This window comes from Sus scrofa, chromosome 13 (genome assembly GCF_000003025.6).
Source record: "Sus scrofa isolate TJ Tabasco breed Duroc chromosome 13, Sscrofa11.1, whole genome shotgun sequence".
NCBI classification, from domain to species: domain Eukaryota; kingdom Metazoa; phylum Chordata; class Mammalia; order Artiodactyla; family Suidae; genus Sus; species Sus scrofa.
In genome coordinates this window covers 22,695,419-22,708,964 of record NC_010455.5, presented here as the reverse complement: position 1 = coordinate 22,708,964, position 13,546 = coordinate 22,695,419, and the positions used below count along the sequence as shown (strand labels likewise).

At 52.7% G+C, this 13,546-nt stretch overlaps 2 protein-coding genes across 4 annotated transcripts in view; one reads left to right on the top strand and one right to left on the bottom strand.

Moving 5' to 3' along the window:
• Positions 1-1,229, bottom strand: part of CTDSPL (CTD small phosphatase like) — a 121,038-nt gene extending 119,809 nt beyond the window's left edge. For 2 of the 3 annotated variants that reach the window (XM_003358363.4, XM_005669358.3), the window contains exon 1: positions 1,094-1,229. In XM_003358363.4, coding sequence (XP_003358411.1) covers positions 1,094-1,172 — 79 coding nt within the window. In that variant the 5' untranslated portion in view covers positions 1,173-1,229. The remainder of the gene's footprint in view (positions 1-1,093) is intronic. The other variant, XM_003132112.5, reaches the window with a different exon arrangement.
• LOC110256264 (translation initiation factor IF-2-like) lies at positions 1,171-12,228 on the top strand. Its single transcript, XM_021069198.1, has 4 exons — positions 1,171-1,181; positions 1,219-1,672; positions 6,512-6,592; positions 7,665-12,228. Exons 1-4 carry the CDS (start codon positions 1,171-1,173, stop codon positions 7,719-7,721), a joined length of 603 nt encoding a protein of 200 aa, XP_020924857.1. The 3' UTR covers positions 7,722-12,228.

Sequence of the window (13,546 nt, the reverse complement as noted above, 5' to 3'; positions counted from 1 at the left end):
TCCAAGGGGGCAGGGACACAAAGGAAAAGAGAAAAAGGAAACCAAAGAGGGTGATGGGGCCAAAATGTGCTGAAGTCAAACCAAGTGATGCAGCACAGTGCTGGCTCTCTGGGAAGGGACACACCTGGCACCCAGGGGACTTCTCCAGTGCCTGATAGAGCTGGGTCCTAAAAGGGCCCATGGAGGACAAGTCCTTGCAGATGGTTCCAACAGGCTGGTGTCACTGAGACACCAAAGAATCAAGGAAGGAGGTGGCTTAGCAAAGCTCCCCCCACAGCACTGCTCCCCAACTAAACACCCCAAGCACACAGTCTGTCTGGTGCACACATTTAATACAGGCAGACCCACATACTGCACACACAGGCTTGTGGTCAGGCATAGCACACACATAGCCTCCTTAGATGTGAGTGCACACACACACACTCTCCCAGTCGATGGATACAACATATTCAAACTGCCAGTTGAGTGCTATAGTTACACAATCATCTGCACATACAAACTCTGTCGGGAGTGAACACATACAAACCCCAGGCTCAGGTAAGGAGGTGTGTGTGTTTGCGCGCACACACACACACACTCACTTCACAACCTCCTAGTCAGATGCACACAAACCTCAACATTAGGTACACAGCCTGTCAGGGAAATCCACACTCACGATCTGTTAGGTACACACACGCCTTTACCATCTCTTGGTGTGTGTACAAACACAACACACAAGTGCACATAAACTCAATCTGCCAGAGACACACACTCACAATCTCTCTGTTAGGTGCACACACAACCTTCCAACCTCTGTCTCCTGCATACACAAGGCACACACGCTTCCAACATGCCAGGAACACAAATACAGGCACGCGTGCGCTCACAACTTCTTGGACACAAACTCCCAGACCGCAGGGTCACCCGCATATCACAACCTCCCCGGGAGAGGCGCACACCCCCTCCCGCCCGCACCCGCACGTTGGCCGCCTCCCTGCGGCGCAACCCGCACCCACGCACCCTTCCCCCAGCCCGCGCCGGCGCCCAGCAGCCAACTCTGGCCGCGCGGGGAGTGCCCACGCCCCCGGGCCGCCCCGCCCGCGCCCCTCCTCACCTTTTTCGCCGGAGCCCGGAGCCCGGCCCTCGTCCTCCTTGGGGTTGGTCACCTGGGTGATGATGGCCGGGCCGTCCATGGGTGCGCGGCGCGGCGGCCGCCCGCCGGCCCGGCCCCCCCGGCAGCCAGGCGCGCGGATGCGCGGCGCGGGGGGCGCGCGGGGCCGCGGGCCAGGGGGGCGCTCGCGGCCGCCCGGGCGCGCCCGCCGCCCGGACCCGCGCTCTGGGAGAGGCGGCCCGGGCCCGCGCCCCCGCTCCCGCCGCCGCCGCCGCCGCCGCCGCCGCCCCTGGGCTGGAGCGGCCGCCGCCTCGTCACCATGAACCCCGGAGCCGCGCCCGGGAGAGCCGCGCACGGGGAGGCGGAGCGGGAGGCCCGGCGCCGCGGGAAGCGGGAGCGGGCGAGGGGGAAGGAGCGAGCGAGGAGCGAGGGCGGGCGGGCGGGAGAGAGGGAGGGAACGAGGGAAAGCGGGAGGGCGGGCGGGTGGGTGTGTCCCGGCCCGGGGACCGGCCTCCGCTGCCGCCGCCGCCGCCGCGGCCCGCCAGCCCCGGGGGGAGAGGGGTGCGGGGTGAGACCAAGGAGGTGAGTAGAGAGCGGGAGGGGGTCTTGGGCAGACGAGTGGGGTGAGAGGTTTGAGGTGTAGGGGATTCCAGAAGGGTCCTGGAGGTAGATATGAGGGCCGGTGTGTATGGGGGTGTCAGAGAGGTCTGGGGAAATGGGGTGAGCTGCCTGGGGTTCGAGGGCCGTGGGGAGGAGTCTGGCAGATGAGTAGTCTGAGGGGCGTAGAAGGATAGGCAGGGGCTCTCGGGGGTGCAGGTAGGGTTCGGAGCGGTGTTCGGAGTGAGGCCCTGGGGGTCGAGAAGGGATCGCATAGATGCGGGAATGAGGAAGGCCCTGGGAGGGCTATTTACTGGGAGAAGGCGGGAGGAGTAGTGGGTAGATGTGAGGGATGGGGTGGAGGATCCCGTGAGGGGGTCTTGGCGGAGATGGTGGGTGTGGGGCATTCCGGCGCAAGAAGCGAGTGGTTAGAGATGTCGGCGTAGAGACCAGCGGATTGCGGAGGTAGAGGCTGCTGAGAGTAGTCCCTTACACCGGATCGTGGAGGGTCCAGGGCGCTGAAGAGAGGGAGGACCCGGTGGTGCGAGGAAGGTTCGGAGGAACCCGAGCGTATGCGGAGTGGCGGAGGGGTCCCAGGGAGTGGGGAATCCTGAAGGGTCCGCAAATACAGGGCCCAGGACTGAGCAGGGGTCAGGTCGCGGGATGCTGGAGCTGGAGAGTGCCCGCGTGCCGGACGGTCGCTCCTCGAGGATCAACCTCCTGGCACTTGGGGATTGTGGGCGTCGAGCGGAGGCTATGGGCGTTAAGCCCGGCCTGAGAAATGGGCATTTCCCGGTGCTCTGCAGTAAGGGAGCCGGAGTGGGGGTGGCCTGTGGTGGGCCAAGCTGAGCAGGGAGTGTGCTTCTGAAGACCAGCCAGCCACTGTTGGGTTTGGGGCGACAGCCAGAGCACGAGCATGACGGGAAAACGCCCCCTCACCCTTGGAGGGTCAGAGCCCTTTCGCGCCCGCGCCTCGGCGCTCCAACTTGGAAGCCGCACAGGCAGCCCTGTAAGCCACCGGGGGCAGGGCAGTGCCGCAGGGGGGCGGGTCCGGGGGCGGGTCGGTGGCGCTCGCGCGCGCTCTCCACCAACCAGGAGGATTTGGGTGGGCCTGCGGAGCGTGACGTAGGTGGGCCAGGCTGAGTGGATGGACTGCGGCGTGGAGCGGCCCACCTTCCCCGCCGGGTTGCGCGCGCACCTCAGGCCTTGTAGGCGACCCGGTCCCTGTAGTGGCTTCAAGGAAGTCAGGCCTTTAGGACCTTTCTTACCCCCCCAACCCCTGGAGCCTGGAACTGGAGGCAGATAAATCGCATGCACACTGAGATAAACAACGATACTCTCCAAAGTTTTCAAGTTCACTTCCAAAAACGTCTCTCACAGACCTAGCTGGTCTCTGCACGGGTGGAGCCCAGTGAGGGTCCCAGTGTGGGAGATAGCCCTGGGAGAGGGCTCCTGTGGCCGAGGTGGATGGGAAAACACTTTAGGGGAGCTGCTCTAAAAGGTAATTAGGCAAGCTGTGGAATTTTGCCCCAAGTCCACGACCTCAAGTGACATCCTGGCTTTGAGTTTGTGCATGGGTCCGGGCCAGTTGCCTTGGCATGTGCTCAGCTGCTCTTCTGTTGGCACCTTAGGGACCCCAGTGAATTGCAGAGCCATGAAGGTTGAAGTGAAGTGCGCTTTTGGTTAGAAAGGCAAGCCCTGGTGTAAGCAGCCCAGGCTCCAGCGCATGCTCGTCCTAACCCAAGTGCAGATCACATGAGGGGCCCGTGGTACCAAGGACTGCCTGTGTCCCCAGGACTAATGCTCTTCGCCTTTGTTGTGAGGATATGGCTGGCCCAGGGGCTGGCGAAATAAAATTTTCTCTGAGTTCAACTTTTAAAAACTACTGAATTCTAAGGGGTCAGAGAGGGATCTTCCAAGATAGCTGTGCAGAGTGTTCTGGTTCTCCTGCAGTTCTTAGTATATAAGCACAGAGACCAGTATCACTACTGCCTGGCTGATGAAGAATCTTATTATGCCAGGGCAAAGTGATGATAGCATTTGAACTCACTTGAGGTCTGGATTCCTTTTGCTTGGGGGATTGCCAGAGCTTCTGCTCACTTAAATGAGGCTGGGAAGGAGCTCAGGGGTACAGGGCCAAAGGAAGTGATTTCCATACACAGAATGTCTCCTGTCTGGCCTTTTTTGGAATAAATATTCTCCAGAACCCTCCCATAACAATTTTCCCTTACCTGCATTCTCCATCTTCCTCAGCTTCCTGATGTCACCTGAAAAATAAAAACAAAACCTATCTTCACCCAGGTGTTTGTTTCAAGTTCAAGCAAGAAAGAAACTTGCTCTCTTTCAACTTCTTCCCTTCTGTATTCTATAAAATATTAATAGAAATCAAAGGAAAAGTTCATCCAAAGCCCTACCACCCTATTTTCCCTGTCCTTGCCTATGTATTCACATAATTTTTATATAGCTATTAAAAACCATTGTTAAAATTATAAGGTGAGCATTTTTCCATGTGGTGACATAATCATTATAACCTCCATTATAAATGATTGCATAATACCTCACTAAATGAGTCCTGGATAAGACAGTATCTTGGTTTTACAGATGAAGGAAAGATTCAAAAATTTCTCTTGGGACAACTGATTAACCATGAGAAGAAAATACGTATTTACCTTAGTCCTTACAACATATCAAGATTGATCAAATAATTAAATATTGAAAACTCCCATGTATCATGAGATATATGGGAAATCTCTATACCTTCCACACAATTTTGCTGTACACCTAAAACTACTCTTGAAAAAAAATAAGGTTTATTTAAAAGAAAATAAAATAGGAGTTCTTGTCATGGTTCATTTAATGAATCCAACTAGGATCCATGAGGATGTGGGTTCGATCCCTGGCCTTGCTCAGTGGGTTAAGGAGCCAGCGTTGCCATGAGCTGTGGTGTAGGTTGCGGATGTGATCTTGGATGGTGAAGACCTAATAATAACCAAAACTCCAGAAATTACAAAGGATCAGATTAATAAATGTGTTCATTCAGCAGACATCAACAGAGTGCCCCCTATATGCGTGCCCCCTATATGCTGCTAGATTCTGTTCTAGACAGAAGGTCTCAGAGTTATCCAAAACAATGGTTAGGGAGCTGGGCCATCATACTCATCAGTCATAGCTAAGCGCTGTCCTGAGGGGTTTTAAGCCCCCAGGCACTTGGGGCTCTCTGGAATGGGAGCTGAGTGGCCCCAGTGACCAGAGGACAGGTGCTAGCCATTGGAAGCCACAACACATGCAGCCCCAGAAAGGGAGGCAGTAAACAGACACAGGAAAAGGGATCTAAAAGGACCTGAACAGAACATCAGAATCTTAGGTCAGTCACATTTCCCAAACTGCTACCATGCAGTGTCCTTGCACTATTTAATATGTTTCTTTAGCTTAATTTTTATTTTTATTTTTAATATTTTATTTTATTGAAGTGTAGTTGATTTACAATGTTGCATTCGTTTCTGCTATACAGCAGAGTGACTCAGTTATACATGTATACACATTCTTTTTCATATGCTTTTCCATTATGGTTTATTACAGGATATTGAATATAGTTTCCTGTGCTATACAATAGGACTTGATTTATCCATCTACATAAAATACTTTGCATCCATTAATACCAAAATTCCAATCCATCCCTCACCCATCTCCTTCTTTCCAGGTGTCTGTGAGTTTGCTTCTGTTTCCTAAAAGTTCATTTATGTGAGATTTTTAGACTCTACATATAAGTATACTATTATAATGGGCTTTCATATCTCTAGCACCTTATTTTAGAAATAAAATATTACCAGCATAAGAGGAAACTCTCAGGGTCTTTGCCCCTGCCTTGTCAGACACTCTTCTTGAAAGTGTGGCCATGATCATTCCCACATCGTAAATTTTTTATTTTTATTTTTTAAAATAAAATTCATTAAATAGAAAATTTTAGTGGATAATATTTTTTAAAAGGTAAATGGAAAATGTAAGAGGGACAAGAGGAAGGGGGCGGAGACTGGGCTACTAAGGTTGAGGGGGCTGGAGACTAGGGCTGGCAAGCTTGGCTCCAAGGGCCAAGGGCAGGAACAGTGGACAGATGGAAGTATTGGGGAGGGCGACCTCGTCTGGAGTCTCTGGGAGAGCCCTGGGGAGAGTTCCAGGGGACAGCTGGACCAGAAGGTGACAGATAGAATTGAGGCTGCCCAGAGGGTGAGGGAGAGCCTGCCCTTGACAGAGGAACACTGGGTTTGAGATCCAAGGGAGGTGGTGATTTGAGGAAGGGGAACTGGGAAGGGGAGGGAATGAGTGTCCCAGGTAGAGGGAACAGCATCGTGTTTCCAGACCTAGAGGTCAGGGAGCATGCTAGAGGGAAAGTCGGCAGTGGCTGGAGATTTCGGCTCTGGTGATGTGTAAAGCAGAGACTTCTAACTCAGGAGAGGTTCCTATGCCTTACTCTGGGGATTGGGGGAATGAAATATTCAGTATATGTTTAGAAAGGTCCTGCTGCTCGACAGGTTGGGTCAAGGGCTATGCAAGAGGCAGGGAAACCCAGAGAAGATGCTGCATGAATCCAGAAAGGAGTGGACAGCAATGCTCTCTGGATGTGCTATCCCTAGCCTGCCCCTGCCCTGCTCTCAGCCCTACAGGCTCTCTTCTTGGTCTGCTTTTTCTCTTCTCTGTGGGCGTCTCAGTCTCCCGTTTTGTGTGTCTGCGACCTGGTTCTGTCTCAGCACCTGCGTATCTATGTCTCTGTCTTTCTCAGCATCTAACTGCATGTGCTTCTGGCTTAGTCTTCCCAACTCCTTTCAGGAGCAGGGCCTGAGGGCACCAAGTATCCCCTCGGGAAAGGAGTGGAAGCAGGATCTGGGCAGATTCCTGATGGTCAGTCAGGTGGGTACAAACCTGAGCCCGCCCACAGTGTCTTTCTTGGGGTCACCGTGGGACCTGGAGGAGGTTCTGCCAGGCAGCTTTCCCTTTCTCCTACTGTGAACCAGACACAGAGTTTGAAATCAGCTCCCCATAGCCCTGCCATAACTTAGGCAGGATGAGCCACCCCCACAGAGGTCCTTTCATATATCCTCCAAGTGTATATTGGGTCCTTTAGTGTGCCAGGCTTGGGCCAAATGCAGTAGGCAGTGTGTCCTCAAGGAGCTCACAGCCTAGTGGAAGAGGCAGGGGAATAATCAAAGGATGGCACAAAATAGAACGGATTTACTCTCCTGGCAGTGCAGGGAGTCCCCACAAAAGAAATGATGCTAACAAAGTCATTTCTGGAGCCCTCAGAATCTGAGTAAGAGCACTTTCCCATCCACGGTATCCACAGAGAAGGCTGCATATAAGAACCAGGAAAACATAATGATGGGGGAAGAGGTTGGGGTCTTGAAAGGCCAGGTTGAGTTTGGATTTTAACCCATGGGTAACCCGGAGCCATTAATACTTGAGCCAGGAACAGGCATCATTTAAGAGACTAAGTTCAGAACTGTGGGTTGAAGTGAAAAACTCAAGCCAGCATAAGCAACAATAGAAGGGAGACTCTTTTGGCTCATGTAACGAAACCCCCCTACAGGCCAGGGGTAGATCGGTCTGGGAGCACCTCCCCTGAGTGGAGGAGCTGGAGGTCCCCAGGGGCAAGGTGTGAACTCTCACTGCCCTCCCATGACCTAGAGGATCAAGGAATTACTGGGGAGCCCCAGGGCTTCCTTATGCCCAAGACATTCTATCTTGTCTTCCCACTCAAGTTGCTCCAGAACATCATCCTTAAGGCTCCCAACAGATCTATTTTTGGCCCTTAACACTGCTGCCCTCCACCCCCCACATCCTGACTCTTGCTTTCCAAAACCCTCTCTCTCCCATCACACATGGGTCCCTCCCATCAAATGGGTATGTCCACTGACACTTGGGCTTCCCAGCCATTGTCTTCCTCTGCTCTTGTCCCCAGGGACGTTTTCCATCTCTTCCACAGGTGGGACCTGTGAACAGTATCCTTCCCATCTGGAGACACTTCAACTCGCAAGACTAAGGCCCCCCGGAAATGGCCCAGTGGACCAGCAGGTGTAGCCCGCCCTCTGGTGGCCCCCATGTTTTGAAGTCCTTTTCGTGTGCCCAGGTGGAGAGGGAAGCTGGCCCCTCACCCTGCCAGCTCCCTGGGGTATACCCTAGCCAGAGTGGGCTCAGTTGTGTCCCCCATTTCACCTAGCTGTTGTGATGTGCACAGCTGCTCAGGTTTCTTCAGGGTATTAACAGAAAATCCCTCAGGAATGTGAGGGCCTGTGAGCTTGTCTGGAGGTGTGGAGGGCAGGGGAATTAGAGTGATGTGTTTCACTTGGCAGCCAGTCTTGGCATGGGAGGGGAAATGGCAGAGTGAATGCTGGTTGCTGGTGAAGGAGAAAAAGGCAGTTAGCCAGGGGTCCCAAGCACAGACAGAACAGGATGCCTGGAATAAAGGTGGTGGTCAGAGGGGGTTTGGGGGAATGTGAGAGCAAGACACAGCTGGGTCTGAGATAGACTCTGGGGCTGGGGGCTGAGATCTTACATCATCAGGGTACTCAGAAATCCAAGAAGCCTTCCTGGAAGAGGACACCCTAGCCGCTTCCCTTCTACCTCCAAAATTCCAGACCTGCCCTGGCCAGAGAACCTGGGTGGATGGAGTAGACACAGCCCTGCGTTCAGGTCCTCCCTGGAGCCTTGAGTGTGGGGAAGACATGGCCTCACCCTGAAAACCTGTTACAAAGGAAGAGCTACAGGACAGAGTGGGCAGGGCAGCCTTGCATCTGCATCATTGGCGGGAGTGGCTTTGGCTCCTGAAGGGGTGGAGTCCCAGAGTCTCAGATTGATTCGGAGACTCTGGAGCCAGTGGACCCCCTGGGGAGGGCCCCATCCTTCTAGCCCCCACATGGATTGCCCCTTTGACACCTGCCCTGGATCGAGCATCAGGTGTTACCTGGCCGGGCTGGTGGAGGCTGCTCAGCCAGGTTCCTCATCCCCCGGGGCTGGCCCAGCCCCAGGTCCCCTCTTTGCTACTTGACCTGTGCTTGCTGAGGCTGCGTAAACCAAGGGGGATGGACCAAGACATGCTCACAGTCTGTGGCATGACATATTTCATGGGCAGGTCTGGTCACAAACACACATCTTGGCACACACAGGAACAAGCTCATTCGCACATGGGCTCAAATGCATGCCAGGACACAGGGCACGCACGTGACAATGCTGTCTGCCCAGGCTGGTTTCTGCCACCTTGGCACTGCCCTCCCTCGCCCTCTGGCTCTCTCTGGCCCAGCCCAGCCAAGTACCACCCTGCCCCTACCGATCCCCTGGAACCCCCCGTCCCTGCCCTCCTGGTCTTGGACCCTTCTTCATGTACATGAACACAAAGGAAAGCAAGGGATTGTCTGCAGGCAGTTTCTATTTTTCACACAAACTCCCCCAGAGTCTTGGGGGGAGAGAAGGCCTGGCTATCTCCTTTGGAACAAGGGGAGTGGAGAATACAGAGAGGGTAAAAATATAAGATCTCAGTAAATCAGCCCATCTCCTGACTCTGCTCTCCCGCCCTCCTCCTCCTCCTTCTGTCCCTCCCCCATCCTCCCTCCACCTCCTTAGCGTCCCCCCACCACCCCCTGCCACACTCAGGCTCACTGCATCCTCCTGCACCCCTGCACGCCCGCCCCCCCCCCCACTGGCAAGTGCTCCCTCCTCTGGGCCTTGCCTTTGCAGGCAGGGACATGCAGATGATGGTCTGTTGCCAGAAGGCTCTGGAATGAGTGCAAACCAGAAGGGAACATCTGTCCAGGTCTGAGCTTGGCATTGGGACTGAGAAAGTGAACTTTCTGGACATTTTGTGACAATTACAATCATTTTAAAAATATTAAAAGATTTTTGGAGAAATGGAGATTCTAGCCACATGGATATGGCCAGATCTTGAGTGTTCACCAAACTCTTTAACATTTTCTGTCTCTACAAGTCCCTTGATGGCCTGTGGCAGGAGAAATGAAGGTGGGTGGGTATCCCCCATCCTGCTTGCTTTCTATATGCCAAGCTCTGGCTGGGTCCCAGGTGCTGCCAAGGGGGAGCGGCTCCCTCAGCTGCAAGGAAGAGACTCTCTTAGGGAAGGGTCAGCATGAAGGTCTCAGAGCAGGGGTCTCTGCCCCATCCAGGGCCTCACAGGAGCCCAGCTCAGACCCTGGAGAAACCCACCAACCCAAGGCCTCAGGGATGAAGACATCCTACTACTGACCAGCGCCACTCCAGCCAAGCACTCCTGTTATTCCAGAAGAAGTCATTTGCCATGAATTTGACTCATCTGGATCTTCCATTGCTGCTTCTCTTAGGGTCTAACCACTTGTCTCTTGCTAGCAACTCATTCTCCTAACTCCCAGTTTAAATTCTGGAGAGAGAATTTGTTTGGCTTGGTTAATTGCTATTGTTCAAGGTACTGTGGTTATATAAAGATTACTCTGAAAGTTAGCAACTTAAAAAATATTCCTGGGCATATGACTTACAATTTGGGCAGGACTTGACAGGCATAGCCCATCTCTGCTTTACATGGTATCACCTGGGCTGCCTGAAGGCTGGGGGCCAGAATCATCTGAAGGCTCACTTTGTCATGTTGCAGTTGATGTCAGCTGTAGGCTGAGACCCTTGGGCTCTCGGCTGGGAAACCTACATGGTTAGATTAGCCATGTCTGTTATTTGCTATGCTCTGATGTTTGGACACCTTGAGGCTTTGCTGACTCTGGAGCGACTGCCCACCCCTCTGCTAGAGAAAGCAAAAACTGCCTTATAAACACGTCTTTCATATGCCAGCCAATCAATCCAGAGCCCATTTCCCCAGCTGCATCCTTCATGGAGCTATTATACTCCAGGCCCCTATCTCCCTAATCACCTCAGGACCAGGTCTCAGACAATTAGAGATAGTCCCTCCACCCCAGAGCCCACTGCGATTATTCTAACTAGCCCATCCTAAACCTGCTAATCCTGCTCACCTGTTCCTTTCCATGGAAACTACAGTAAAGCCTCTTGCCAGTTTTCCTCTCTCTCTGCCTCCCGACTGACCCTGGTGCTTCCCTGTGTGCCCCGACCCCATCTCCCAGAGGCATGGTGCTCCTCTTGGCCCTTGCTCTTGGAAACTCTGTGCATAACAAACTGTCCTTTCAGTGGCAATCACCTTTTGTTCTTCTGTCATGAATAATAAAACACACATTTTAAAATGATGGTCTCTCCAGTGGCCTGGACTTACTCACATTGTGGTGGCTGAGGTGCCAGGGTGAGTGTCCTCCAAGAGAGAGTGAGACCCAGGAGGAAGCCATATGACAGTTATGACCTAGTTTCAGAAATTCCTCAGAGCCACTTCTACTGCCTTCTGTTCACCATGGCAACCACCAAGTCCAGGTTCAGGGGGAAGATAAATGGACTCCACCTCTTGACAGGAGGATGGCAAGGTGATGGAAGAGCGTGGCCAGCTTCAGAATGTTCAGTCTGCCAATCCTTCCTTTCTGGGCAGGGCTGTTCATGCCAGACCACCCCCAGACCACTGGCCAGCCAGTGGTTGGGCTGCTCATAGGTCAGATGTTCAAACCCACCTCTATGCTGCACTTGGACCTGAGCAGGAGGGGCCCTTGCCAAGGACCTGGTGCTTTAAGGGCTTAATGCATCTTCTCCTTCACGGAGTGAGAAATTTGTAGGATAAGGGGACAGATGAAGACTTGAAGTCTGTAACACCCACCAGCACTGTTTTAGAACACACTCGGGGTACCCCGGGGCCCATGATTTCCTACTCGAGCAGCTCTGAACCCGCCTCTAAGATCAGCATGCATTTCTTCACTGAATCTGTTTCTTGGGGACAGACCTTATCAGTGATGAGGAATGACCATCATTGGTGAGGGTGGCTGTCCACAGGGGCTCGGGGGAGGTTAAGGATGCAGCCGGGATGCACAGGTTGAGGAGAGTCCAGGTGTGTGGATGTGGGGTCTGCTCCCAGGCTAGGGGTCAGATTAGAGCGACAGCTGCCAGCCTACACCACATCTACAGCAACGCCAGATCCAAGCTGCATCTGCAACCCACACCACAGCTTGCAGCAACACCAGATCCTTAACCCACGAGTGAGGTCAGGGGTTGAATCTGCATCCTCTTGGATACTAGTTGGGTTCTTAACCTGCTGAGCCACAATGGGAACTCCTGGGTTTAGGATTCTTGGCCTGTGCTCACCTTGGGCTTTGGACTTACTTTCCTCAATCAGGAAAGTACAATCTCAGAGTGAGAAGGGCGAGGTAGCAGCAATGTCCCCTGGATCAGAATGCAAACTGATTTAACACATCCTGGGTCTGGCAGATTGGGCTGCACCCTCAGATAAGACCATCCCACATGCTGCACGGAGGAGGAGCATGTGGGAGGAGGCCCTGCTACTCAGAAAACCTTGATGTGCCAAAACCCACATTTTCCCCTCCAATACTGGAAACACATTTTTCTTCCTTCCTAACTTAATTCAAGTTTAAAGTTTCTTTCTTCTTTTGTTTTGATCTTTTCTAGGGCTGCTCCCGTCGGCATATGGAGGTTCCCAGGCTAGGGGTCTGACTGGAGCTATAGCTGCCGGCCTACGCCAGAGCCACAGCAACTCGGGACCCGAGCCACATCTTCGACCTACACCACAGCAACACCAGATCCTTAACCCACTGAGAGAGGCCAGGGATCGAACCCGCAACCTCATGGTTCCTAGTCAGATTTGTTAACCACTGTGCCACAACGGGAACTCCTAAAGTTTCTTTTTTCCTTTACTTATACAAACATATTTTCCTCATAGGTGGGGTTCTGAAAGATTCTTAGATTAACCCCGCCCCGCTGCCCTCCATGATGCGTTTGGCTGAGATCAGAAGCCAGAAAGCAAGGTTGCTTGCAGCATCTCTTCAAAGGCAGCTGAAATGCAGGACTTCTGCCAGGGAAGGCTGCCTGGACCACAGCTGCTCTTCTTCAGTTCTGAGGACTGGGGCTTTGTTCACATTTAAATTCCTTTATTACCAAATTGATTATTTATATAAGGGCTGTCTCTGCAGCTTCCTTGTTGGTGCTAAGCTGATTTACAAGTTCCAGATGCGGGAAAGCATTCTTCAGCCATGGCAATGGTTGTTATCAGCAAGACCTCCCTCAAAATCAACTCAAGAAAATAGCTTTAAACTGGAGACTGCAAACTGGCAGCCCCCAGGCCCCTGCTGGTGGCAAACATGGTTTGTTGTTGTTTTGTCTTTGCTTGTACAGTGCAGATTCTCACAATAGGTTTTTTTTGTTGTTGTTTTATTTTTGCTTTTTGCTTTTTAGGTCCGTACCTGCAGCATATGGAAGTTCCCAGGCTAGGAGTCAAATTGGAACTGCAGCTGCCAGCCTACACCACAGCCACAGCAATACTAGATCCTAGCCATGTCTGCAACCTACATCACAACTCATGGCAACACTGGATCCTTAACCCACTAGGGAGGCCAGGGATTGAACCTGAGTCTCATGGATGCTAGTCGGGTTCTTAACCCACTGAGCCCCAATGGGAACTTCTGTTTTGTTTTTGTTTTTAAATAATTATAGACTAACAGAAACTTTGTAAGAATAAAGAATTCTTGGAGTTCCCGTCATGGCTCAGTGATTAACGAATCCAACTAGGAACCATGAGGTTGAGGGTTCGATCTCTGGCCTTGCTCAGTGGGTTAAGGATCTGTGTTGCCGTGAGCTGTGGTGTAGGTTGCAGACATGGCTTGGACCCTGAGTTGCTGTGGCTCTGGTGTAGGCCAGTGGCTATGGCTCAGATTCGACCCCTAGCCTGGGAACCTCCATGTGCCGCAGGAGCAGCCCAAGAAATGGCAAAAAGAC

What these genes read in the sequence shown, in the direction of transcription:
- LOC110256264 (XM_021069198.1), top strand. An exon ending in TGCGGGGTGAGACCAAGGAG is followed by an intron (nt 1,673 to 6,511) that starts GTGAGTAGAGAG and finishes AACTCCTTTCAG; the next exon opens with GAGCAGGGCCTGAGGGCACC. An exon ending in GATTCCTGATGGTCAGTCAG is followed by an intron (nt 6,593 to 7,664) that starts GTGGGTACAAAC and finishes TCTCTTCCACAG; the next exon opens with GTGGGACCTGTGAACAGTAT.